Source organism: Amborella trichopoda, chromosome 12 (assembly GCF_054954075.1).
Source record: "Amborella trichopoda isolate Santa Cruz 75 chromosome 12, AtrichopodaSantaCruz75HAP2 v2.0, whole genome shotgun sequence".
NCBI classification, from domain to species: Eukaryota; Viridiplantae; Streptophyta; class Magnoliopsida; order Amborellales; family Amborellaceae; genus Amborella; species Amborella trichopoda.
Window position 1 is genome coordinate 46,099,281 of NC_142347.1, and position 27,707 is coordinate 46,126,987.

Sequence of the window (27,707 nt, forward strand, 5' to 3'; positions counted from 1 at the left end):
ACTTTTCATCAAACACATAACATGAACAGTAAATGGTAAAGTTCTTTCTTCCTCTTCTAACTTCCTATTATCAAACATGTTCTCACTGTAACATCGAAAATAGAAAGAACCCAACTATATCTCTCCCCTTCCTATGGTTTATGATGGGAAAATAAATTCTCCCCAAGGATTTCGCATGCAATGGATAAAATTGATTATGACCTCTTGTAAATGGGTATATAATTCCATCTAAAAATACCTCAAATATTTCATATTGTACATAGGTCCCACTTTTGAAAGCATTTATTATATTTTAAATTTTATTTTTTTTATACATTGGTTAAGCTCAAAATTGAGTGACCATACTTCTCACCACCTTAAACCTCTAAAAAATACAAAAATAATAATTTTGAAAAGTACAAGTGGCAACGTGTTGGGCCTCACCCCCATAGGGCCGGCTGGAGCCTAGCCATGGCCCTGTTAGGGAAGGACCAGACTAGGCAAAAAAAAAAAAAACAGAAAAAAAAATGAAAAGTAAAAACAAAAAAAAAAAGAAGGTTAGGCCGGGCCAAACCAGGCAACATTGGCCTTAGCTTGGCTCTCAGACCACAGTTTGTGGCCCAGGTTCTACCTTGTAGGGTCGGGCCGATCAGCCTGGCTAGGCCGCTTGGCCCATTGCCAGCCCTATCGGAAAGTATCTTGAAATAACCGAATTACGGTAGGTTATATTCTTAAAAAAAAGGTGTAGTTTTTAGGAGTTTGACGGGTTTTTCTGCACATGATAGCTTATTGGAATCTGACATGATTACGCATTCTTAAAATAAAAAAAGGGCAATTTATCAAACTGAAATTATTGATCTGCTTACCCATATATCTTTATCTAATTTCAAATGGTTAATTATTCTTGTGATCAAATTTTAAATAGTTATCAAATGCCACATCAAAAATGAATTTACCAAAGAGAAGTTTATCAAATTATATAAAAGAGATCAACTATTTAGTATTTTACCTATATCGTTTGATATAATTTCAAAATACCGATTAAAGTAGATATGATATTGACATGGATTGATTAAATAACGGTATACTATTAAATTGTTGAAAAGTTGGACATATTTTGATAAATTTTTTATTATCAAATTATACTTACCAGATTGTTAAATAGTTCAACTATATGGTGTATTTGATAAATTTATCATTAAAAAAGGAACTTGTCAGCACGTACAACAGATTGGATTGGGATTGTTTAATAGGAAAAGAAAAAAACATGGACAAAAGTGAAAAGATTTATATAAATTTACAGAATTATTTGTATCAATTGATTAGGCATAAATTTATGCCATTTAATCATGTATTGACTATTTCATACATCTATAACTCCCATTATATTAAGCCTTTTATATCAACTATCATATTCTATTCTTGAATAAACTCACTCCATTTATTTCTATTGTACCCGGTTCGGATCTGAAACTTGAATTTTGGATTCTATTCAGATCCAAGTATGGATTTGAAACTCAAATTTGGATCCGAATTACTATTCGGATCAAATCTAGGTATAGGTGGATCCAATCCGGATCCGGTCCATTTATTTAAATAGAAAATATATATATATATATATATATATATAGGAAAAGTTGAGATTAGCCCACTAGCTCATATAAACATATGAGCCCAACAGCTCAAATTGAATCTGGGTCGATCTGACGGTCACGACTTCATCTAGTGTTTGAGTTTTAATATTTTTTTATCAATCCAAATAACTTGAAATTTTAGGTGTCCATTCTTCTCATCAAGGCACACCTAATAAAAATATTTAAAAAATAATTCGTAATAAATAAATTGACCAAAAACTTTTTAACGGTATTTTGATCAATTTAGTTTTTTCAAATTATTTGTGTTATATTTTTTATTAGATTCTCATATTTTTTTAAAATACACGGCTAAAATTTTACGTCATTTATATTTGTAAATAAAATATTAAAAGTCAAATTCTAAATGAGGTCGTGACCGTCAGATCGGCACAGATTCAATCTGGGCTGTTGGGCTCATATGTTCATTTGAGCTAGTGGGCTATTCTCATCATTTTTATTATATATATATTATTATTATTATTATGGAAAAATTTTATATGAGGATGCAACCTTATAATGTAGAACTACGGATGCACCTCAAAAATCTATCGGAAAAGGTAGTTTTAATATTGAAGAACCCTTTGATTGAGCATCTCGACATCGAAATGTATGACCATGAAAAATAAAAAGATTTTAAGTCTTAAAAATAGTGTATTTTGTAACATATTATCTACACTGTCCATTTTCAAGATTTTCATTTGTTTATATATCTACTTGATTTTATCCATTTTTAAATTTAAAATTTTATAATTAGATATAAAAATAGATTTTGAGATAATCCTAAGAACACTTTACATTAAAATTATATACCATGATAAAATTTGAAGGTGCATCTTACCTCTACAGCTACAGATGCACTGCACCCATATATTATTCACCCCAACATAACCCTTTATATAATATCTATAATATTTTTAATTTTAAAGACCTAGTCCCCATTTTGGATCATATTGTGGAACTGATCGGACCTAGATTCGGATAGAAATCTTTTGGATAGTTTTCAGATTTGGATCCGAATCCATTCTTGATCCGATCGGACCGAATCTAGACTCGGATCCCAACCCGATTCAAAAAATTCTCAACCCTAATCATAGAGTGCTTCAACACTCACATGAGTGCATGTGTATAGTATTAGAATCCAAACAAATATAAAAGAGGTCATGTCCTCTTTACTTGGTAGTTTATTTCGTTTGCATGAAATGATGGATTTCAGTTATTTAATACCTTAAGACCCGCCTGAAGTTGAGGTTAAAAGGCACACAGTTATAGTGGCCTATTCAATAGTTTATACATTAGGGAAGTGCTGATGTAAATATTACATATATTATCTTCTTGAATGTTGTGATAGCATATATTATTACTAAGTGGAACAAATTATTGCATATGTATACATTTTGTTTACTCTTATTTACTATGAAGGTTAATTGGAACGTGTTGTAAACTTTATATTAGAATATGGAAATTTTAAAATATAGGTTAATTCCTAAGGTAACTTAAAATGGTGAATCCTTGTAACTTTTTGTGGTCAGAGCTCTAACTCTTGGACTCGGATTGTTTTGAATTCTACCTTTTAAAAGGTGGGCTATTCTTGAGATCTTTTTGATTGTTTGCAAATGGGTGCTGTTAGAGCAAGGTCTAGGATTCACATTAAAAATACAGTCTCACCTTAAAATCATAATATGATTCTAAAGTTGAAATCTCAAGTGTGGCTTGAATATCTACTTTCCCTCCTAATTAGGAATTTTGAAATTTAAAAACTGGTGTAAATTTGGGGGATATGTGAATATTTGAGGATGGACAATCCAAATATGTGTTACAAAACATAATATTTTTAGGACTGAAATTCATTTATTGATAATATATTACAACATACACTATTTTTTGGTTTGAAATTCATTGATCCATATTAGTTGAGTTTGAGATGATCAATTTAATCTTTTTAAAGAGGGCAATCCTAAGCTAACATTTTCCTCATTATAATCTTATAAAACATTCTTCAAATCCTACGAAAGATTTAAATACTGGGAAATCGATTGACATTTATGCGCTCTTCCATTTAATAAAAATATAGTTGGTATTTTTATTTTTTATTTATAAATTCAAGCCAAATCTAGGGCTATTAGTTGGGCAACATCTCATAGTTGTGGTATTAGTTAGTTTGCTCAAGATTGGGACACTAAATAAATAGAGTTAGTTGCTTATTAGTTTAGTGCAGGAGAATAACTTTATCAATGAAGGAATATAGTTTGGAAGTTATTTATCTCAATCTTTTTATAACTTGTATTTTTATAGGAAATGCTGATGGCACCCACATGTTTTTAGTCAAAATCGGGCACCACTTGACCTTTCTAAAGAGGAAAATTTCATAAATTCAATGTGACTAACTCAACTAACTTAAGGCCTTCATACTCCATGCTAAAATTTCAACAATATACTCTTCTTGAAAGGAAAGCAATAGTTCTAATTTAACCAATAATGTGTTTCTTTCTTTGGAAGAGGGTGGACAAGGGTTTTTGTAAAGGATGCAACCTAGTTTTTCTGATAAAAAGTACAATATCACCTCATGACCCACCAAATTATGAATTTTTGGCCCTATAAATCTTAATGATGGCTGAAAAACTATTTTAACCTCTTGTTACGAAATTTGCAGATAAGACATAATACATATCTAAAAAATTTATAAATTATAAACACTTGGAAATGAACGGCCTAGATAATTTATTGTACGATACACTATTTTTAAGACTTATTATTTAAAAAATTTATCTCATATCCATGATTCTTGAGATCTAGATGATCAATTTTCGGGGTTTTCAGGGTCTAAACTCAATTTTTTATGAGGTTTGAGGTGTACAATGTGACTATTTAATTTTGAAACAAGGATGTCACAATTACTGATAACCATATGATGTGAAATCTAATAGCTTTGGTGTTCTATAAAGTTCGAAAAAATTTCTTTTGAACTTTGAGTTTGATCAATAAAGTAAATGAAACCATCCGATTTCACGTTCAACATTAATTGTGATCATAGATAAATGGTCTCAATGTATACTTTTCCAATACAATATTAGCAAATCAAATGCATTATTTCCAAGTTTGGATATTTAATAAAATCAAAATGGGAATAATAATAAAAAACTAAAATACATCGTAAGGGACTCCTTGCAAGTTTGGGTTGAGAATTTACATGGAAGATCTTCCACACAACAACTTGCAATTCTAATAGCTAATTGCCATTTGGGTCTTCTAGAAGGTCACATGTGACCATTCATGTTGTTCTTTTTATTTAGAGTCAGTTTGGAGGTTATGTGGTAGTTAGCTTTCTAAATTCTTATCCCTCATGATGTAAGCCTTACATCCTGCACTAGTGCACATGCCATGATTCTCTCTCTATGTCTATCTCTCTCTCTCTCTAACATTATCTTGCCCTGAAAACCAGGCCACGGAAAAGCCTAACAAAACCCTAGAATTGCTATAAATATATCCTCTTCTAATTCAGTGACCTCAACAGAAACCAGTTCCCCATGGCAAAACCCATATATTTTCCATGTGGGCTTTTGGTGGGCTTCCTGCTTCTTTCCTCTCTCTTCTCCACATCCCTTGCATCTCCACAAACTGGCCTTAAAAGGCATTCTCTGTTTATCATCCCATCATCATCCCCCATTACATCTCAACAAAAGGGTCCATTTTTCTCCCTCACCCCATCAGTATGTCTTCCAAAAACTAACCATAAAGGCTGGTTTTTCTCTCTCATCTCATCAATCTTTCCATCTCAAAAAACCAACAAAAAAACAGAGTCTTTCTCTCTCATCCCATCATTCTCTCCATCTCCAAAAACCAACAAAAAAATGCAGTTTTCCTCTCTCATTCCTCCATCTTCTCTTACATCTCAAAAAACCAACTATAAAACCCACTCTATAGACCTCATAAAACCATCCCCTGCACCTTCAAAAAGTACCCATAAATCAAGATCTTTATCAGCAACGGTTACTGGCCAAAGCATGATTTCTCAATTTCTTGTCCCTCAGAACAAAATTAGAGCCCAAGTTGGCCTTCCACCATTAAAATGGAGCACCAAGCTTGCAAACTATGCAAAATGGTGGGCAAATCAAAGGAGAAGAGGCTGTGCTCTGATTCACTCCAATGGTAAATATGGGGAAAACATCTTCTGGGGTGGTGGCAAAAGTTGGGGACCAGCTGATGCTGTCAAAACCTGGGCCTCAGAGAAAGTATATTACAATCATCAGAGAAATTCATGCCAAAGTTATGAGGAATGTGGCCATTACACACAGATGGTGTGGAGAAAGAGCTTGATGGTTGGGTGTGCTAGGGTTATATGTAACAGTGGTGACACTTTCATCACTTGCAACTATGACCCTCCTGGTAATTACTTTGGGGAACAACCATACTAATTATGGTCTCCCTCTCTCTCTCTCTCTCTCTCTCTTAAGAGAGTGGATGATGATGATGATGAAGAGAATGGATCTCTTACAATCTACTGTGGCTTTGCTTTCCTGTAAACTAAAATCTTGGGCTCAAGGTGTATGTAAACACTTGAATGTATCATCTATAAAGCCAAAACCTTTTTTTAATGTGCTTTATTTATTTGAGGGGAATTTTTTATGAGATTGTATACTATGAGAGTATTTATCTTTCGTACAAGGAGAACCCAACTATTTATCTTTCTTACAAGGAGAACACAATTATTTAGGTTTCTTACAAGGAGAACACAACTATTACAAGGAGAACACAATTATTAAAAACGGTTAGATGTCAAAATGGATGGCTTGAGGTGTCACACAAAGTTCGAGAATTTTTTTATTGAACTTTGAGTCTAGTCAGTAACATACTCACAACTATCCGATTTGAAATCTGATGGACGAAGCGATTATGACCTCGTTATGTTAAAAAGTAAATTATCTCTTTGTAAACTTTTTCTTTATAAAACTGCACTTGAACTCTTTCACGTTTTATCCTTATCTTTTTAATTTAATTCTAAAAATCCATCGAAATACACATGATCATGAGTTGGAACAATTGAAATAAAAAAAAAAAAAAGAGTAAAAACATAATGAAGTTTTAGCTTAGGTAATTTAATTTAGAGTAAAAAATAATACTGTAATTAGGTAGTTTAATTACAGCTGCTCAAAAAATCAGAGGCAAAAAATCCTGGAAAAGATTGTCAAAAGTTAGGTAGTTCAAAATATCATGACATTTTAGATCTCAGTCAAAAATATGGACTGAAAAAATATATAAGTATGTCAAATAAAATAAATTTATGATTTTGCAGTTATTTTGAAGTAATTAAACAGTAATTTATGCCATGATTTGATTGCATTTAGGGTATTTCGCTAATTATATGTCAAGTTTACATCAGACATAACAGCATAATATGTTTCCTCTACTGTCATGATATAAAAATATAATGCTCTTAGTGGGAGCAATAAATGAAAAAACAACAAAACTAAGCACAATAATTACATTAACAAAAACAACAACCTGAGGTATATGAATACTGCTAGAAAAATCCAAAGAACTCAACACATGATTGTAATTAACAAAGACACAAGAACCAAATATCTGAAAGAATAGTATATCCGTATTGCATACACAAATGAATAGCAAAAAATCCATAGAAGGTGAAGCTGAGCAAACTTAACATACGGTTGTCTGCGCTGCGTAATATGCGTAAGCAGAGATATAGATTTGAACTTCACCCTTGATTCTCAGTTATCTGAATGTGCTGTGACTGCATCACTCTCTCGTTGTCTCTGCAATGGTGCTCTCGGTTTAAAGACGAAAGACATAAACTTTGTAAAGATTTTTAATAAAATTAGAGTTTCTAATGCATTTCGAAAATAGGAATTTTTTTTTTTGTTGAAAAAATCATGTTTTAATTAGAGAAATACTAACTATTACTAAAGTTAACACCAAGAGTGCAGAAAAAAAGGGAGGACTAAACTCACCATGAATCATACTTGTTCTCCCACTTCCAAGACCTTGGACACACTTTCTTCATTATCCAATACTCTCATTTCACACTGATAATTCCTCTAGTTCTCATAGATATAAACAGGGTTGTAGCTCTTATAAAACACACACCATTTTCCCAAAACAAGCATCGTGATAACGAAGCATATATATAGATGAGCAATGGCCCCTCCAATAGGGAATTCATCTCAAAATAGCAAGAAAAATATGTGCTTAGAAAAATGGAAAATTGTTTCATGCGGGCTGGACCGCATTTCTACAAATGCGGTCTAAAAAGTGTAAAGCATCCATCTAAAAGATGGATGCAAGTACGTATTCCATCAAAAAACAATGGAAACTAACGGTCTAAATGTTTTCTTAGTAGAATTATTATTTTTAGTTTTTAAAATTTATTTATATTTTCATATTCACGATCTCCATGTTATAGATTACATGTCCTTAAAAATTCAGTTTTAAAATTCATCTAAAAAATAGATTTATTAAGAGGCCCTCATTTCTACGTATGCAGGTAGAAACCGGGTCCTAGAAAAATAAAAAGAAAAATTATAAATACCCCAATTTCAACTTTCTACACATTTTATCCCCCAATATTTTTTGTATTATGCCCTAAACCTCAACACTATTTTCCTTATATTTGATCTCAGTCAAATATTCAAAGCATTATGTGACCTGCCTTTTTTTTTTTTTTTCCTTGTATTTGACCTCAGTCAAATAGTCATAGCATTCTGAGACCAAAATGCCCTTTTTCCCTCTCTTTCCTTTTTTTTCTCTATTTGTCCTTTTAGACATGTGCCTTTTTTCCATCTCTTCTCCTTTTTTCTCTCTTTGTCATTTTAGACATATGCCTTTTTTCGCTCTATTCCCCTTTTTTTCTCTCTTTGTCCTTTCACTTTTTCTCTCTATCTCTCTCCACCAATCCTCTCTTGCTCTCTCTACCCTCCCTCACTATCTCTCTCTACCCTCCCTCATTCTTTCTCTCTCTACCACTCACATGCCCATAATGCGGTTCGACACATGATCTGCATGACCGCATTGCATTCGAGTAACATTCACATGCTGATAATGCGGTACAGCTCCGGCTTGTGCCGAATCGTATTATGGGCATGTGAGTGGTAGAGAGAGAAAGAATGAAGGAGGGTAGAGAGAAACAGGTGGAGAGAGAAAGAGAGAAGACTTGTGAGAGTTTGTTTTGGGTAAGTAGAGAGAAAGTTTGAGAGAGAAAAATTTTAAAAAATATCTTGAAAAGGAGAAGAGAGAAGGAAAAAAGGGGAATAGACAAGGAAAAAGGGCATTTTTGTCTCAAAATGCTTTGACTTTTTGACTGAGGTTAAATAAAAGGAAAAATAGTATTGAGATTTAGGATATAATCCAAAAGAGATTTAGGATATAATCCAAAAAATATTGGAGATAGGATGTGTAAAAAGTTGAAATTGAGGGGTATTTATAATTTTTTTTTTTTTTAAAAAAGGAGCTTCAGCCACCCTGTAAATTTTTTTTTTGACAATGTTATTTAAATCTTATTAATCAAAGAAAAATTACAATATCTCGAGCAATTAATAAGGTCATCAACAACAATAAGGGATAGCCAGTAATTAAACTAGGGCTTCAATTGTAGCACAACTAAGGTTAGTGTGCAAAGAGATTAAGAGAACCTAGCCACCTTAATCCTCATTAATATAAGAGAAATTTATCTATCAAGAGATCTACTGTTTATTATTCCACCCATTTTCTATCATATTTTTAGATAAGTAATGATCTTACGAGACCCTCCCGTATCCATGTATACATGACCCTAAAGGATCACTATTAAATTTAATATAGATCTCTAAAAAAATCAAGTCCCACACCTATGTGATATTTTTCTAGAGATCTGTGCCAAATATAACAGTAATCCCTTGGAGTCTTGCCTTATGTGCGAGGGTTTAATAGAATCATTCTTTTTTTTAGATTCTATTGGAGAATGCCAAAATGAATCATTAGATTGCAGTTTCCAATTTTGTCCCTCCCGGCCCAATGCTACCCTTTTTTCACATTTTGTGCCTCCCGGCCCAATGCCACCCTTTTTTCGCAATGTAGTAAACCCAAGCAGAAAAGAGGGGGACCACCAATACAAATTAAACAAATTTTAAAAATAATGAAGAAAATTCACGCGGATGCATGGAGGTACAATAAATATTAGGGTACATGATGCATTAATGGTTAACTCATGGTATAATAATGTGCGCGATGATACGGAAGTGACCTTTTCTCGGAGGTATATGGGGAGTTAGATTGACCATAATCTCACACTAAAATCGAAGCTACCTAAAAAATCTCCTGAAGAACAAATTTAAATTGTTTATTGGTTAAATAAATTAAATTGTTGCTCACATTATATATGAAGTACAATTCATTTAGAAATTTGTATTTGCCATCCACCCTCTCTATTATTTTTTTTTTTTGACAATCTCTCTCTTCTATCATCTCTCTATTTGCTATCCTCTCTCTCTCTGGCTTCATAATGTAAATGTGCTCTTTTTTGAATTGAAAATAATTGTATTTATTTCTTAGTTTAGTAATGAAATATAACCAAGGGTAGAGTTTATAACTGTGAGAAGAAGAGGGTTCTGAGTTCTTACTTCTGGCTCTACAAACCTAAACACAGGTTATGAAAGAGAGAAATGCAATATGAAGAATCCATGACTGAAAGAAGAGAAAATAATTTATCATCTGAAACTTGGAAACCTTTAGAATAGGATTTTCTCATCACCAGTAGATGATGAACCAAGAACAAATACAAATTACAAAACCCCAATGGATTCTCCATCATAAACAGTGGAACCCAAGCCCAAACTTAATCCCCAAAGCCCTAAAACCAGAAGGGTGCAAGAGAAACAAATCTTTTCAAAGACCACCACTTCTGTTCACAATATTACACCAACTCAAACACAACTCCCCACAGAGAGAGATCCCTCAGTCTTTAAGACACCCACCCAACCCCAATTTCTCTCTCCCCACTCTCTCTCACACAACAAAATCCCATCTTTTCTATCTCTCAATAAGGCTTCTGGCCCAACACATTGCCATGGGGATCATAGTTACATGTAATAAAAGTATCCCCACTGTTACAAATAACCTTTGCGCACCCAACCCTAGAGCTTTGTCTCCAAACCAACTGTGTATAGTGGGTGCAATCCTCATTGGGTTGACATGAATTTCCCTGATAATTGTAGTAAGGCCTCTCAGCCACCCAAGCAGCCACTGCATCAGCTGGTGTCCAATTTGGGCCACCACCCCAAAAGATATTCTCACCATAGTTAGTGTTTGAATGAACCAGGGCACAGTCTCCTCTCCTCTGGTTTGCCCACCATTGAGCAAAGCTTGCAAGATTTGTGTTCCACTGCAATGGAGGAAGACCCATTTGGGCCCTAATCTGGTTGTGAGGCACAAGCCATTGAGAGATAGAGCTCTGGCCCAGCAGGCGCCTTGGAGTCTGGTGGGGTTTAGGAGAGAGTTTTAGAGAGAGAAAGCTGGGAACTTGGTTGCTTTCATGAGAGAGAGTTAGAGAGAGAATGGTGTCATCTTGTTGGGTTTCTTCAGAGAGAATTGGAGTTGGGAGGCTTGGATCTTGGTGGGTTTTGTGAGAGGTTTTATGAGGGAGAGTTAGAGAGAGAAAGCCAGGGTCATGTGGGGTTTTATGAGAGAGAGTTAGAGAGAGAAAGGAGGAAAGGACCAGGAAGCTCACCAAAAACCTGAAGGATAGAAGCCTGAGAACTGCCATGGAAGAAGAAGAATAAGATTGTTTTTGAGTTTAACGAGGAGGGTTCTTTTGGATGACCATTTTGGGGTTGGGAAAGAGTGGTTTATATAGGGATTAGAGAGAGAAAATGGGGTTTTAGAATTGGATTAAAGTTAATGAGAGGAATCATTTCATGTGATTTCTGAAGCAATGGGAGTTAGTGGGCCTTGTGGCCCCAAAATACAAGGCTTAAAACACGTTGCAAGAACATGGAGTTTTGACTTTCAGTTATGGGATACCTGCCCAACTGAAAACGGGAGTGTTTTCTCTCTCTAGGTTTTGGGAGTGTTGCCTAGTTTTTCTCTCTCTAGGTCTCGTTATAAGTCTAGCTCGCACTTTTCAATGTTTTCATTTCTTCCTTAATTATTGTCAAGAATAACGTGCCCACTCGCGGAATTGTTTTATTTTCCATGAACATGATAGTGAAGTGTGGCTCTCTCTCCTGGATGTCATTTCAGTTCTCCCATTAAAATATTTTTGCATTAAAATTCATTCAAGGATCAACATATGGTACATTTAAAATAAGAGATCGTATACTTTGAGATCATTTATCTTTTCATATAAAAAGGTTACAACCAATCCTAATTATTAGATGTCCGATTGGATGACCTGGGTATATCATGAAGTTCAAATTTTTTCTTGTTGGGCTTTGAGTATAGCCACAAGTACACTAACAACTATTTGATTTGAAATTTGATGGCTCTTTGTATACATTTTTTTAAAATAAAAATAAAAAATTCAAATTTGAGTTTCTAAGCACTTAAATTGCCTGGTGCTTCACTTTCTCTGGTGCCTGAATGGATCCAGAGCCAGAGAACCTTGAGTGGGGGACCAATATTTGAAATCTTTAGAAGTGAACCGGAGATAACCTTAGATCTTTGAAAGCGAAACGGAGGTAACCTTAGCCGGAACGCTTCTCATCTGAACGTGGAGTTCATGCTCCCATTCTAATCAGGAAATGACTAGCTATGAGAACAAAGAGCCGGCCGAGAGGAAAAGTACAATTGGGTAATTCACTAGGAGATTGACTTAGAGAGAGTGTGATATCAAAAGATGATAAGATGAAAGAGAGTAGATTTACGTGGGCTAGGTTTTTTTGTTTTCGAAAATTAGTTACTAGGTTCAAGATATTACACCTTAAAAACTTGGGTTGTCCTATAAACCCTCTTAGTTTAGCTTTTATCTGAGGGAGCAAATGAACAGCATGCTCATGCGGGAGCTGGAAATTCTTTCACAAAATAAGATATCCAATCTTTCGGGCTAAAACAGGATGAATGCCACAATCTTTTATTTTTCTATGAATGATGCCGAATTCTTCTTAGCCACGAACCAATGCCAGAGCAGTTGTATTAAAAGGATCAATATGACTTCATTTCAAAGTACCAACCGTTATTCATTTGAGCATGAAAGACTTTTAAGGACTTTTATACTCAAGTTTCTCTAGTTCTCTTAAATAACAGATAGATTAATGATGCATTAATCTTTCTATTAATACATTAATCTTTCATAAACAAAATACATTGGGCGTAGGACCCTTTGCTTAAGAATATGGGCTATATGGATAGAGGCACTATTCTATTTTCTTGGGATTGATTCCCTTTATATATAAGGCCATAAGGGTTCCACAAAGAACTCGCTACATATTATTGGTACCCTTGGAGAACATAGTTAACTTTGTTAAGCAAAAGTGATGCTTTTGTGAGACATGATGGATGGATAAGACAATAAGACAAAAGTCACATAAAATTGGGATGGCATGTAATAAGGTTATTTATTTTATTACACGGATGTCACAATTATTTCTACTTATTAGATGTCAAATCGGATGGTTTGGGCTAACTACAAAGTTTGAGATGTTTTTTTTTTTTGAATTTTTGAGTCTTTTTAATGACACACTTACAACTACTTAATATAAAATTTAATGGGCAAAAGTAATTGTGACCTCTTTGTACAAAAAGTAAATGGTCTCTTCGTATACTTTTTCATTAAAATTCGACTTTTTTTCTCTCTTGAATTTGGATGCTGGCAACATTCACTTGCTCAGGCAAAACTTAACTCTAAGTATTTTTTAGACCCTGAATAGTTTGCATGTAAAATCCTCAACTAGATGCCAACCTCAAAAAAGAAAATTTTTATAGCCATGTTACATGCACTTAGAATGGCACTATCCTAAATTTTGAACTGAGATTGACCAATTTTTGAATTGTCAGATTAAGTGTTGAGGAAATCCAAATCTGTTTTTTTTTTTTTTTTTCCTTTTCAAAACACTCGTATGGCATTTCTGCAGTAAATCCCAAAATTTTAAATAAAAAAAAATCCTTGTAAGTAGGCCTTTCGCTTGAGGGAATAAATGTAGAAAATGCTCGCATGAGAGCATGTCACACTAGCTCATTTATGTCAAAAAAAAATTCCAATGGATTTAGCTTATAATCTATTGGGAATTCACTTAAGTGTAAAATTTTCCCCTTTTTTTTTCAACATTCAAGAAAAAGCTTTTTCCTTTTGTCTTCTATGTCTAATTTTCTTAATGTTTAAAGAAAAACTTAAATATAGAAGGAAAACCATAGATGGAGCTTAATTAGGGTTAACTTAGCCTTCTTTAATCTTAATTAGAGCTACCAAGGTACATTTCATACGCCATTAACAGGCGACATGAGGTTGTGTATGGTTGTTTTTTCTTGGTACCTTAAGATACAAATTAAAAAATGAAAAATTGGATACATGAATACATCAGGTGAAGTGCATGTGTTTTTTCTCCATACACCACAGGTACGTATAGTAGTACGGTGTCTTTCGATTTACTTTACCACCCTTGGCGGCGTAGTGAGTAGATTATAAAAGCCGCATTACCTGACTTAATTGGATTATTAAATATAAATACACATGTACCGGCCACTATACACACATGGATCAGTGAACCATGTGTCATGAAATGTGATAAGTAACTTTAGTAAACAAACCAGCAAGGTAGAGAGTGGGTGGCATGGCTACTTTATTCCGCATTTTTTTTTCTGATTAAATCAGCCGGTTCTGATCCGGAACCGGCCCATCCGGACTTTTGTATATATATATATATATATTTATTCTTTGTTTTTTTAATTGGCCAGTCCACTCGGCTAGATCACTGATTTGAACCAATGATCCGTCACTTCGGACTGGTTTATCAGATGAGAGATCTAGGTCACCGATCCATATTGGTTGTGTTTAATAATTGGTAGTCAACTTTAAACAATTAAGGCATATCTTCAAACCCTGTTGGAAGATGTAGTTTTAGTTGCTAGAAACTCCGACGTTGCCTTAAAAAATTATGTCTTAGATTAAAAAATTAAAATTTCAAAATTATATGTCTTAGATTAAAAAATTGAAATTTGTCTTAGAGACTTGAGATCTTTTTTTCTCTTTTGATATTTATACATCTTGACGTCACGATGATTAATTAGAAGGCTTTCCAACAACAAAACAGCCTTTTATGATGGATTTTTGCGGTGCATTTTAATTCTATAGTTTAAAGTTTCAACTTTATATAAACTTTTTTTTATAAAAATACTATTTTTAAGATTTGAAATCATACCCTTCGTATCCAAGTCGAGATGATTTACTCATAGATTTTCCATTAAAAATAACCTTTTCTAGTGGGAATTTAAGTTGCACCTTGCTTGTATGGCATAAAATTGACACCTTGTATAACTTTATACGTTGTTAAATAATTATTAAATAGAGACGTATACATGTGTGATATAACATTTATAGTGAACCACGTGTCAAGAAATGGGATAAATAACTCTGTTAAACAAAATAACAAGGTAGAGAGTGGGTGCCATGACTTACTTTTTTTTCTTTATTTGACTCACATTAGTCTGCATTATTTGATATGTTTAATATTATCATGTATGCTTAAGTTAAGGTTTGAGATTCAATTTTGTATAACATCCAATACGATGTATGGCAACATTGACACGTTTCCTTACCTTTCCATGCAATTAACTAAAAAACATTTTTACAAAGCAATCGAATGTGAATCAGTTGTGATGGTAAAGGTGTGGAAATTAATGCTATTGATCCTATATCCTAAGGCCTGATACGGATAGGTTAATGCTATTAGAATATAAGATACCCCTGATCTTCGGTGTGATGCTCTCTCTCTCTCTCTCTCTCTCTCCACCAGGGAAACTCAGCCAGTCCAACTAAGAACCGGGCCGGTCAAACCGGAACTTGGCTGGGTATTTTAAAAAAAAATAAAGACAAATAAGGGATTTGTGTTTTTTTAATGTTTTTTTATTATTTTGAAAAAGATTGGAAAGTGTATTGGGAATACTTATTTTTATATTTTTTAATTTATTTTTAAAAAATTCAAAAATACTTTTTGATATAAATTGATTTTTTAAAATCTATTTTTTTTACTAACTTTTAACTTTGTTTGGATTATCATGTTTTAAATATACTTTTTATATATTTTTATATTTTTGAATATTGTTTTATTTTTTTTAACACTTTTTGGTTACTCGTAACTGGCCATTGGCCGGCCAGTTCAATTTTCGAACACTGCTCCGCACAACAGAATGCTTTGGATCCTACATCCTAATGGTTGATGCGAATAGCTTAATGGTATTAAAAGATAAAGATTATCCAGAGATGAGGTGCATTTGGTGCTCTCTCTCCCTCTCTCTCTCTCTCACAGTATCTCAGCTTTAGGACTCCAAAACAAGGAGGCATGGGCCTATGGGCGCGGCAACCTAATAGTTCAAATAGTTGGCTCAGGCTCTGGACTCGGCACTGGGCCGAGCGGATTTACTCGGCCAAGTACAGTAGGTTCATGAAAATGCCTTAGAAAAGAAAAAATAAAATATGAATATCCTAAAAATAAAAAAAGAAAAGGAGAAAGATGTTTCGAGCGAGAGAGAGAGAGAGAGTGCATTTGGGAAGAAAGAGGGAAGAGGAGGCTCTGCACGGGAGAGAGAGATGGAAAAGGGGGATAGATTTCTGCCTTCTGAAAGAGAGATGAAAAGAGGGGCGGATTTTTGGCCCGAGAGAGAGAGAGGAAAGGGGAGGGGAGAAATTGTGCCTCATTTACTCGGCCGAGTATCCGAACACTCAGTTCATACCCATGACAGATAAAGGGAAACTTACGTCTTATTTAGTATTTGAATGTCAGTCTTAAAAACGTATTTTAGACTAGATTTTGGTTTTTAAACCAATTTAAATTGAATCATTTTCGGTGTTTGGGCATTCTTTTAATTAGGATAAGCTTTGTATAAGGCGTCAACCTTTTACTATTGAAAGTAAGGTCAACCTCAAAACTATACCAAAAGTTGTCGGACCAGAGAGCTTTGCGATGAAACGAAAATATATTGCCACCCCTAATTATCAAATTTAAAGTTTAAAAAATGACGACGATAAAGTAAAACTATAAACACTTGAAAATCTTGAAGTAGAATAAGATATCTCTTTTTTCTTCATATCCATGAATTTCGAGATTGAGATAATCAATTTGAGGACTTTCTAACATCAGAACAACCTCCTCCAGTAGATTTCTGGTGCACCTTACTTATACAGTATAAAATTGACACCTTTTTCATTCTATTTATCAAAGAATTAAGCCAATTTCAAGTTGTTTAAATTCATGTTACCGGCCTAAAATTCACATAAAAGAGTTAGAATGACTAAAAGTCCCCTAGCTGCCTTTTACTGCAGTCATGTCACCAAAATTTGGCCTCTGCTACGCTACCTAAACTCACCTTGCTTTATACTATCAGTTCCTTCAAATTTTGACAGATTTCATTTTTGTCAACCACTCCCATTTCCCCAATTGTAATTAGTAGAGTAGAAGGACAATGATATTCACATCTATCAAAATCTCGTTTTCAGATTGAAGATTAGATGAAATTTGATGATGTTCCCATGAGTTTTCATCCAAGTTAATTGAGAAGCTAAAATATATCAATGATGTATCAACCGTTTTTAGGGATATTAGTTTCTTTATGATCTTTAGTCATCATCATCGTCAAAGCTTTTTTCCAACTAATTGGAGTCGGCTACACGAATTCTAGCCTGCCGAGATTTAATATTCATAATAAGTTTTGATAAAGTTTTATGTTGGTTGCCTACCTAACACAACCCAGCTCCTTTATCCGGGTATGAGACGAGTTTATGGAAAATTTTAAAGTTCTCACCCTTTTTAGGCTACTTTATGATCCTTGGCAAACAACCTATTAGGCTCCGTTAAAAGGTTGATCAATCTTGGGCTCTGTTTGCCTTAATAGCTCTCAAGAAAGTCCAACTCTAAGAGTTCTTTACCAAGTGTCTCCCCAGTTTTATCTCGGGAATATTCACCGAGATAGATATGGGGCCAGTGAGACACTTCTTAAAGAAACACTGCTAAAAGACAGTTGGAGCATCATATGACTTTGTTCGGCCTAGTCGAAACACTGTTAAAAGAAAAAGGTTTTCAAAGACCAACCTTTCACCGTGTATTTGTAGTTTTGCACTTAAGACATCTTGGTCCTGCTCTATATGTCACTATATTAGTGATTTTAGTTGCAAACGGTATACTGTCGCTGTTGGTTTTGGGTAGTTTGATGGGGGATGGGGTCCCCTACCTTTGATGGGAATGAAATTTAAGATATTACATTTTGGATACTTACTACCCTGAACACCTAGCCTTGAGCTCATTCTTACCATAAGATTCAATTATTAGAATGTGAATTAGTTTCATATTAGAATGTGAACTAGTTTCATAATTTGTTCGAAGATCATTGATCATTATTCAAAAGGATATGCAGTAATTTATAATGTCTTGCTATAGAGAAGTACGTTTCATAGTGTTAAGCTGAAAATTGAAAATTAAATGTATAATATTGTTTTAAGGCTTTAAAGAACCCTCAGGCCAATATCCAATGCTTGTGGTCATTGTTTGCATGTCTTCTTTCAAACTTATTTTTCACTCTTACGCAGCGGTCCATAGAAGATGGTGTCCTTGGAAATATTTTTCAGCTCTCCCATGACGGATCCTCACAAATGATGATTTATTCATGAAGAACTATCCGATTCAAATGGGCTATTTTAAATCGAACATTTTGAACATTGGTTTCACAGTGCTTACACTTAAAGAAGGCCTAGGCATGAGGGTTTCATCATGATTATTAATGTTGTCATATTGCTCAATATCAGTATCTTAAAATCCGAAGCCGACTCAGTCATCTACTGGACCTATTTGGATTGATGACCAAGGCCTGATCAGACTGATTAGCCGGTATGGGAATCTATCTCAAAAGAATGTATATATAATAACTTAAAGTTGAATTTTTTTGGAAAAACTAATACAAAATCAAAATGTGTGGGAACCTAGCAATTCAGACGATCTGGACCACTCGGTTCCTTGGTAGACTATCTTGGTTCTCTGATAGAATTGCATGAATGCATCAAAATCAGAAAGATTCCCAATTCCGATCAGGAATGTCGTCATCCCCACTAATTTTTGAGTTGGATCACCAATTCCTTATTCAGATCGGCGGCTTTTAAGTTGTTGCTAAATACTATATTGATTATCTTGCTTTCTATACCATTGATTGGTTCGAATCAATAATCATCGCTCTGAGAACTTGGTCAAAAAAAATCTCCATCAATTGTAAGGGATAAAAACCCAATTGATGGGTAAATTTTTTGATGTTTGCCATATTATAAAAAAAAAACGTATAGTCACTCTTGTCAGATTTCAAATCAGGTGTTTGTGAGCTTATTATTGATTAGACTCAAAGTTAAAAAATTAAAAATTAAAAATAAAAATTAAAAACTCTCAAACTTCCTGATACTCCAAACCATCCGATTTGACATTTAATGGCAAAGAATAATTGTGACCTCTTTATAACAAAGATAAATAATATAATAGTATACAACCCCTAATGTTAATAAAAGGGTTTACAAAAGAGATTCACTGTCGAATGAAAAGGCAACCAAACTGAGCCATTCTTCACTTTCGAATGGGCACAAGAAATAACGGCGCTTTCTTATTTTTGTATAATTTTTTGAAGTGGAGCCTTAGACTTCCAATTAAAAGGCCATCACTGCATCATGATAAGGACGATTGTGATCCTTTTGCTATGGTTTATAATTCAAAGAATGAATGAAAAAAAGAGGGAAATTTATCTAAATACTCATGGAAGATGAACTATTTAACATTCTTTCTATATTTTTTGTTTTAATTTCATAATACTCAATAAATGAGAAGTGAGCGTGAGGTGGAACAGTTGCAAATGAGTAAAATGTTCAAGAGTTCACCTCTTAGGGGTTTTTTTGATAAATTTCCAAAAATTGAAGATGAAGTTCACCAAACCTCTGGGATCAACATGTAACCAAAAAGCATGGAATCCAAGATAGGAAATTCAACTTTGAATTTTATAAATTTTGGAAACGAAATATTCTTAATTTCTCCTACCCAAACAACCTCTTACAGAGTTTGGTAAACTAAGATTGGTTGCCCATATTGTGTATGAGTTGCTGCTAAAGACTATGCCCATTCAGCAGTGTGACAAGTGAAATAAAAAACATCTTATTATTATCAATATTGTTAAAAGAAAAATGGTAATAAATATTGTTAAAAGAAAAATGGTAATAAGATCATTTATTTTTACCTTTAATACAAAAAAATCATAATTATTCAATGTACCACCGTTTCCTTGCAACAAACAACAATTAACTTAGCATGAAAGCTGTTGCGCTAACGCACATCCTTATTATGCAGACATGGCTTTGTAGCATACAACAAGCCTCAACATTTTATAAAGATGGTTTTTTCTTGGAATGTTTTAGAAAGACGGACCTATCGCTGCCTCACATGTCACTCCCAATGTAAACTAAGCTCTAAGGTCCATTCTTTTATATTTTATATATATATATATTTCTTTTTTTGAGAGGAGCTGGCATTAGAACCCAAGTCAAATCCACTTCTCATGTTCAATAGACGTGTTTTAAGCCACGGATTCAGGGACCAAGAACCAGTAAACACCTTTGCACATTCCACATGACATGATTCCATTCCTTTATTCCAAACCCAAATTTAATCATTTGGCAAACATACCCTAAAAACACTATATAAACCTCAGCACAAACCCTACAATCACACCACCCTAAACCCATCAAACCAAACCAGCAACTTAGTGCTTCGAGCCCACTTAACTCAATGGCCGGCAGCCACCTTTTCTCATTTGGGCTTTCTCTCTCCTTCCTCATAATCTCCCTCTTTCTCTCTCTAGCCCTCTCTCTAGAAACCCCACAAAACCCAACAAGCAGGAAGCTATTGGGCACCACAAGCCCAGCCACGGTGGCCCAATACCTTGTGCCCCACAACAAAATTAGGGCACAAATGGGGTTGACTCCATTGCAATGGGACAGCAAGCTTGCAAACGTTGCAAAATGGTGGGCAAACCAGAGGAGAGGAGACTGTGCATTGATTCATTCAACAAACAACTATGGTGAGAATATCTTTTGGGGTGCAGGGAAAAATTGGCAGCCAGCTGATGCTGTGACTGCTTGGTTTGCAGAGAGAGCTTACTATAATTATCAGACAAATTCATGTCAATCTAATGAGGATTGCACTCACTATACACAGTTGGTTTGGAGACAAACTTCTAGGATTGGGTGTGCTAAGGTTATTTGTGAAAGTGGGGATACTTTTATTACATGCAACTATGATCCCCATGGTAATGTACTGGGTCAGAAGCCATATTGAGAGAGGGTGAGTTTGGGTGACTTGTACTCTCTCTCTCTCTCTCTCTCTCTCTCTCTCTCTCTGTGTTTTCCTTTTAGCATAAGTGGTGGTTACCTGAAGAGATTGACATCTCTTGCACCTTTTTGTACTCTCTCTCTGTCACAGGATGTGAAGGTGTAAGGGTGACCCAGGTGGTGCTGGTTTCTCCATTGTTGTATTTCTTGATAGCTAAATAAAGTCAGAATTTGAGAAATAATGTGTTATTGCATTTACTAAAGAGAACACGAATGATTTGAAATCGCAAATTGAGGAGATATGCTACCTAGAGTAGGCCTTGTTGACTATTATGGATCCCTCCAATAACTTCTCCCTTTGAATGAGCATGCATCATGATGGGTCGCTTGACTCCAAGGACCAAATCCCCTAGTTTGAAGGAGAGGAGCGAATCTTAACTCTTTTTTATTAAAGCATGGGCTCATATGGGCTCGGTGCACTTTTAATCAAGGACCTCGAGCTCTTGAAAGTGGATTCATATACATCTACATCGCTAATCTCGTCTGTGTATGGTCCCTGCCATGAGCAAGGGAGTAAGATTTCGCATCTACGGATATTCATATGTGGTCCGATACGCCCACAAGACTTCTGGTTTCCTCTTGTGCTACTCCTACTTTGTACTGATTTTCAAAAGACTTTGCATACAGTTTTGTTGAAAAGCCTCGGCCAAGGTATTTGCTCTTCGGATGGTATATGGTTGAGTATTTCTATTTAAACTTTAATTTTTTCATCAGCTAAACTTTTGAATACTCATTTTTTATTGGATTTTTGACATGCAGGTTGCTTTTGTATAGTTAAGGTTGCAATCTTATATAAACTTTTTTTCTATTTAGTATTTTGAATATAAATAAAGCATTTAAATGTTCAATCGCTTACGGGGAACTTAATAATTGTTGTTGGACAAGGTTTTTGTGAGTCCTAGGGCTCACATGTAGACATGCGGGCTCCTTTTTTATCTATTTTCAGATGGGATTTGGACCTAATTTTTAGGTATAGATAGCCTCAAACGTGGAAATCATTAATATGTTTTAAAAAAGAGAAAAAAAGATATATATAACCTCTAACATGGAGATCATTAATATGTTAAACAAAAGAGAAAAAAAGATATATATAACCTCTAACATGGAGATCATTAATATGTAAAAAAAAAAAAAAATTTGAGAAAATTTTTAAACCATTAGATTTCATTCTTGTAGGAGGGACTATAACTTTATATCCATCTTAAGATGGATGTTTGATACCTTGTGGGACGCAAATGTAGAAATGCGTCCTCCGACTCATAGACTACTTTTCGATTTTTGTTTAGTTTATTGAAGGAAAAAGGGAGACCCATTCAATCGAGTAATTGGTTTGAACGGAACTCCCGCTCTTCACGCAGACTTTCCGACTAGAGAGAGACCATTGTTGCGCCCTACAATGTTTTTTAGAGAGAGAGAGACACTGCTGCACCCCTAGAATGTTTTCTAGAGAGAGAGTGTATATTTGTTCTCGTGTTTGCAAAATTGGTCATCCGTTTTGGAACCGGATCAAGATTGAGAATACCAAGCTGATGTGGATCTTATAAAATATTGGGAATCAGCTGGTTCCCCATAAACTGACCGGTTCTGGCTAGTCTGTACCAGTTCTATTAGAGAACCCCGTATGAATCGGCTGCACATTTTTTTTCATATTATTGTCATTGAACCTGCTTGTTTTATTCGGTTTCGGCTGGTTCTTTGACGAGAACTGGCAGGTTGTGTTAGAAAATCAGCAAGAACTAGCTCCACTTAAATTTTTAAATTATTTTTGTATAACCGATGCGGATCAACAATTTGCTGAACTGGATCAGGCCAATTCTATTAGCAAACCAGCCCCACTTAAAATTTTTATTTTTAAACTTTTTTTTTATGGTTGATCCATCCGAACTGTATTAAGAATCCACAGGGGCGTGCAATCCAAGTGACCGATCCATTTTTTAAAACCTTTGTTCTGTTTCACCCTCTAGACACTCCCACAATAATTCTTAGAGAGACTGTTGGTGTTTTCACCCCTCCTGCAGTAATGGATCTGCCACCCGCTTATTGCACGAACTAAAAGAAGAAATGGTTTCACGTCTCTATAAAATCTTTTAACTTTTCCATCTCTACGGGTTCGAATATATGTTTGATTCTGTCTAATCAAGGTTCTTCAAGAATCTGCGTGCCCTTTCTCTTGACATGCACTGTTTACTATGCTGGGGTGGCGATGTGCCTATCAAAATTTGGCCCAAGTTCCGGGCGTTGGTCAGGCCAAGAAAGGGTCCGCTCAGCCCTTCCCTTATTGTTTTTTAATCTTTTTTGCATTATTGTTCTTTAGTTTTGCCAGCCCTAACTATGGAATGGGTCGGATTCCTCTCGTTGATGGTATCTTGAATGTCTTTCCAAGTAGGTTTGGCAATGGGATTGTTAGCTTAGCCCGACCGGAGCCGGTTCGTTTGGTCCACGAAAATTAGGGCTTGGGCCGACGCCCCCAAGGGCAGGATTGGGCCAGTCCAGTCTGACAGGTTCGGCCCGGTCCAGCTCTTTTTCTCTTACTTTTTTCTTATTGTGTTTATCTTATAGGAAATTATCGCAAATATACTTTAATTTAAGTTTAATTGGAAAAAAACTCCAAACTTTCGTTTGTCTCTACACCTTTTTTCCTCATTTTTGGTTTTTTTGGACCAAAATGGCCTTCACCTTCATGGTACTCTTACTAACGTAATACATATCATTTTATACGGTATTTAAAATACCGTAGTAACTTCAAGTAATATGATGGTACTTTAAGTACCGTAAAACTCTGGCCATGACCGTGAAGCAAATTACGATACTTTAAGTACCGTAAAAGCTAAAACCCATAATACGGCATTTTAAATACCGTAAAAACTAACCAATCTTATATGGCATTTAAAATTCAGTAAATCCTTTTCTCATTATGTTTATCTATTTCATCTCTAATTCTTTTTATGTTTATCTTTTCTTTCTTTCTATAGTTCTTTTTAATATTTATCTCTTCTTTCTCTCTCTAATTCTTTTTATCTCTTCTTTCTCTCTCTACAATCTCAACATCGTTTCTTTAGATAGATCATGTCCTCTGTTTTGCATAGCCGAAGTCAATGTTTGATTACTCTCTCTAAAAAAAAGATGATGAGATTGTAGAGAGAGAAAGAAGAGATAAATATTAAAATGAATTAGAGCGAGAAGGAATAGATAAACATAAAAATAATTAAAGATGAAAGAGATAAACAAAATCAGGTTTACGGCATTTTACGTGCCGTATAACGTGGATTAGTGTTTATGGTACTTAAAATGGCGTAAGGGTTTGTGTAAGTTACCGTATAAAATGCCCTCAGTACTACGGTACTAAAAGTACCGTATAAAATTCCCCAAGTATTACGGTACTACGATTATGGTGAAGGTCATTTTGTTATAAAAAAAAAGCCAAAAATGAGGAAAAATGGTGCAGACGGGATAAACAAAAGTTTGGATTTTTTTTTTTTCTAATTAAGCTTAAATTAAGTTATATTGATAATTTCCCTTATCTTATTTATTCTTGGACCTGTTTGACAGGGCCAAGGCCCTGCCTCCAGTGCCTGACCTATTTTCATTGATTTCTTTTCGGAACAATGGGATCCTAGTTTCATGTTTAGAAGGATCGTTTTCAGTCATATTTTTTTTTTATTTGGGTCAAGAAATGAGAAGTTAATGTGATTTTTCAAGCAAGAAAAGCTGCAAGCGTTGGAAGAGTTTTTCTCACTGGCTTTGGTTAGGACTTAGGGGTATCAGGGTAGTCTAGTTATAGAGATAATTCAAGGAAATGACAGTTACTAATAAAACTTCTGGAACCAATAAAAAAACAAGGAAACAAGCAAGAGGGGAGGAGTAGAATAGAAATTAGAAAAAAAAAAAGAAAAAAAGGATGAAGGATGGAGTAAAGGCAAAGCAACTCTTGATTGAGAAACAAAAATGATATATTTGAATTATATAATTATAATTTCATATTAGGGAGAGAAAAGTGCAGAAACTTTGTATTATTCTTGAGCTTGGAATATTAGTCCTTCACTTCTTTGACCTGTGTACTTGTCCATGCATAGACGTGTTGGAGTGATTACCTTGTGGGGTCCAGCCCCATAAGAAGTGAAAGAAAAAAAAAATAAAAAAAAAAAAAATAAGAAAGGGTTAGAGAGAGAGAGAGCATAAAGGATGTTTTAAAAGATAAAGCACAATATGTGTTTTTTAGAGACACCATTTACAAGCAAAGATAGGGTTCTTTGAAGGCTCTTGGAGAGAAAAAAGAGCAGATTTGTAGAAAAGTTTCGATCACCATTCTCAGGCCATCTAGATGCCATTTTTTGCTATCTTTCACACTCTACACTTAGCAGGAAAACTAGAATAGCTAGTGTGCTCTCCAGTTGTTTCTCCGAGCCATTAGAAGACCATCTTTGGCGCTTTTTTTGAGGTGGGAAAGAGATGATCTTGTTGGTGCTTGTGAGGTAACTTTGTATCATCTCCAAGTTATTGTTGTTCTCTCATTTGATTGTAAGCCCCAAGTTTTGAGCAAAAACTTAAAAAGAAACTATAGTGTAACCCTCATTTGTTTTTAGTGGATTTCTATCTCATATTTGCCCCGTGGTTTTTCCTTTAAATCTTGTGTTGTGATTGTGCTTGGTGGAATTTTTTTTTCCCTTTTTGTGATTTGTGATTTCTATTTTTCTTGGCACTTAGCAAATTGCCCATTTTCAATATTTGTAAAACATACATTGTAGGATATGTTTTTATATTTGATTCACACATAAAAGGGAAGGGCATTGCTTCCCAACAACTGGTATTAGAGCATTTGCACATCAAGTGTTTATTTTTATTCGCGTGTAAATCAAAGGTAGTAGCAAATACCTCTACACGGATGATTAATTTGAATGGGGGTCATTGGTCAATTTGGAAGGCCAAGATGGAAGACGTTCTCTATTTTAGAGACTTCTATTTACCAATTGAGGGGATAGAGAAGATGCCGGAACCATCACCGATGATGATTGTAAGAAGTTAAACCAGAACGCAATTGCTTGCATCCGGCAATGATTGACTGATACCGTGTTGCACCATGTATCAACGGAACTAGTGCAATTTCCTTATGGAAAAAATTGCATGATTTGTATGAGAGACAGACGGCCGGAAATAAGGCATTTTTAATTAGAAAACTTGTAAACTTGAAGTTTAAGGAGAACGGGTCGATTGTGGAGCACTTGAACAAAATGCAAAGCATTGTAAATCAGTTGGCGGCTATGAAAAAAGTATTAGATGATGAGCTGCAAGCAGTATTGTTGTTGAGCTCATTGATTGACACTTGGGAGACCCCTTGTTGCGTCATTTAGCAACTCGACACCCAATGGGATTGTTACCATAACTCAAGTTACAAGAAGTTTGTTGAATGAAGAAGTGAGAAGAAAATCTTCAGATTCCTCCTACTCACACGCATAAGTAACTGAAGAATGGGGGAGACCGAAGAATAGAGAAAATCATAACCGAAGCAAATCCAAAGTAAGATCCAAGCTGAGAAAAGAAGTGACTTGTTATTATTGCAAGAAGCCCAGACATATGAAGAAGGAGTGTCGGAAGTTCAAAAGAGATCAAAAAGAAGAAAAATATGATGATGGAAACAAAGAATATCAGGAAACCACTGCAGTTTCATCCGAGAATATTATACTCTTCACGACATGTGGTGAAGTTTGTGTTAGTGCAGCATGTGAAGATTCAAATTGGGTGATTGATTCAGGAGCATCCTTCTATGCTACTTCACACAGAGATTTCTTTACCATGTACAAGTCGGGAGACTTTGGTTCGGTAAAAATGAGAAATAATGGAGTATCTAAAATTGTTGGAATGGGTGATGTTTGCAGTACTACCAATACCGGCTGCAACTTGGTCCTCAAGGATGTGAGACATGTTCCAGACCTTAGATGGAGATGAATCTCATCTCAATAGGAATGCTTGATGATGAAAGGTATGAGTCACAATTTGGCAAGGAAGTATGGAAGTTGAAAAATGGCTCTCTTGTTGTGGCAAGAAGTAATAAATGTTGCTCTCTCTACAAGATCGAAGCCCAGCTATCCAAAATTGAGGTGAACACTGCCTTTGAAGAATCTCTATCTGACTTGTGGCATCAGTGACTTGGTCACATGAGTGATAACGGTTTAGAGATTTTGGTGACGAGAAATTCTCTTCCAAGTCTCAATGGTACATCCTTAACTCCTTGTGATAATTGTTTAGTAAAAAAACATCATATAGTTTCCTTTTCACATGTTAAAACTAAACGAGATACTGAAATACTTGATTTAGTTTACTTTGATGTATGTGGCCCTAAGATTGTGAAAACTCTTGGTGGTGCTTTGTATTTTGTCACTTTTATTGATGATGCATTCAGGAAAGTTTGGAGCTTTGCCATGACGAGCAAAGACCAAGTATTTGAAATTTTTCAAGTCATGGTTGAAAGACAAACATCAAAGTCCTTGAAATGCCTTCGCATAGATAATGGTGGAGAGTATACCTCAAGGAAGTTTGAGGACTATTGTGCC

The 27,707-nt window shown here is 34.9% G+C and overlaps 3 protein-coding genes across 3 annotated transcripts; 2 read left to right on the forward strand and 1 right to left on the reverse strand.

The window, feature by feature from the left end:
• The first annotated feature begins 4,937 nt into the window (after positions 1-4,937).
• On the forward strand, positions 4,938-6,205 carry LOC18435479 (pathogenesis-related protein PR-1). The gene has a single exon (XM_006845524.4). It carries the CDS (start codon positions 5,138-5,140, stop codon positions 6,023-6,025), a length of 888 nt encoding a protein of 295 aa, XP_006845587.2. The 5' UTR covers positions 4,938-5,137; the 3' UTR covers positions 6,026-6,205.
• A 4,433-nt stretch (positions 6,206-10,638) lies between these two features.
• Positions 10,639-11,004, reverse strand: LOC18435480 (pathogenesis-related protein PR-1). Its single transcript, XM_006845525.3, has one exon. It carries the CDS (start codon positions 11,002-11,004, stop codon positions 10,639-10,641), a length of 366 nt encoding a protein of 121 aa, XP_006845588.3.
• A 9,479-nt stretch (positions 11,005-20,483) lies between these two features.
• On the forward strand, positions 20,484-21,198 carry LOC18435481 (pathogenesis-related protein PR-1). Its single transcript, XM_006845526.3, has one exon. It carries the CDS (start codon positions 20,558-20,560, stop codon positions 21,104-21,106), a length of 549 nt encoding a protein of 182 aa, XP_006845589.3. The 5' UTR covers positions 20,484-20,557; the 3' UTR covers positions 21,107-21,198.
• Positions 21,199-27,707: the final 6,509 nt, after the last annotated feature.

Excerpts from the sequence above, each read along its gene's own strand:
- LOC18435479 (XM_006845524.4), top strand. The coding sequence starts at position 5,138 with ATGGCAAAACCCATATATTTTCCATGTGGGCTTTTGGTGGGCTTCCTG.
- LOC18435480 (XM_006845525.3), bottom strand. The coding sequence starts at position 11,004 with ATGGGTCTTCCTCCATTGCAGTGGAACACAAATCTTGCAAGCTTTGCT.
- LOC18435481 (XM_006845526.3), top strand. The coding sequence starts at position 20,558 with ATGGCCGGCAGCCACCTTTTCTCATTTGGGCTTTCTCTCTCCTTCCTC.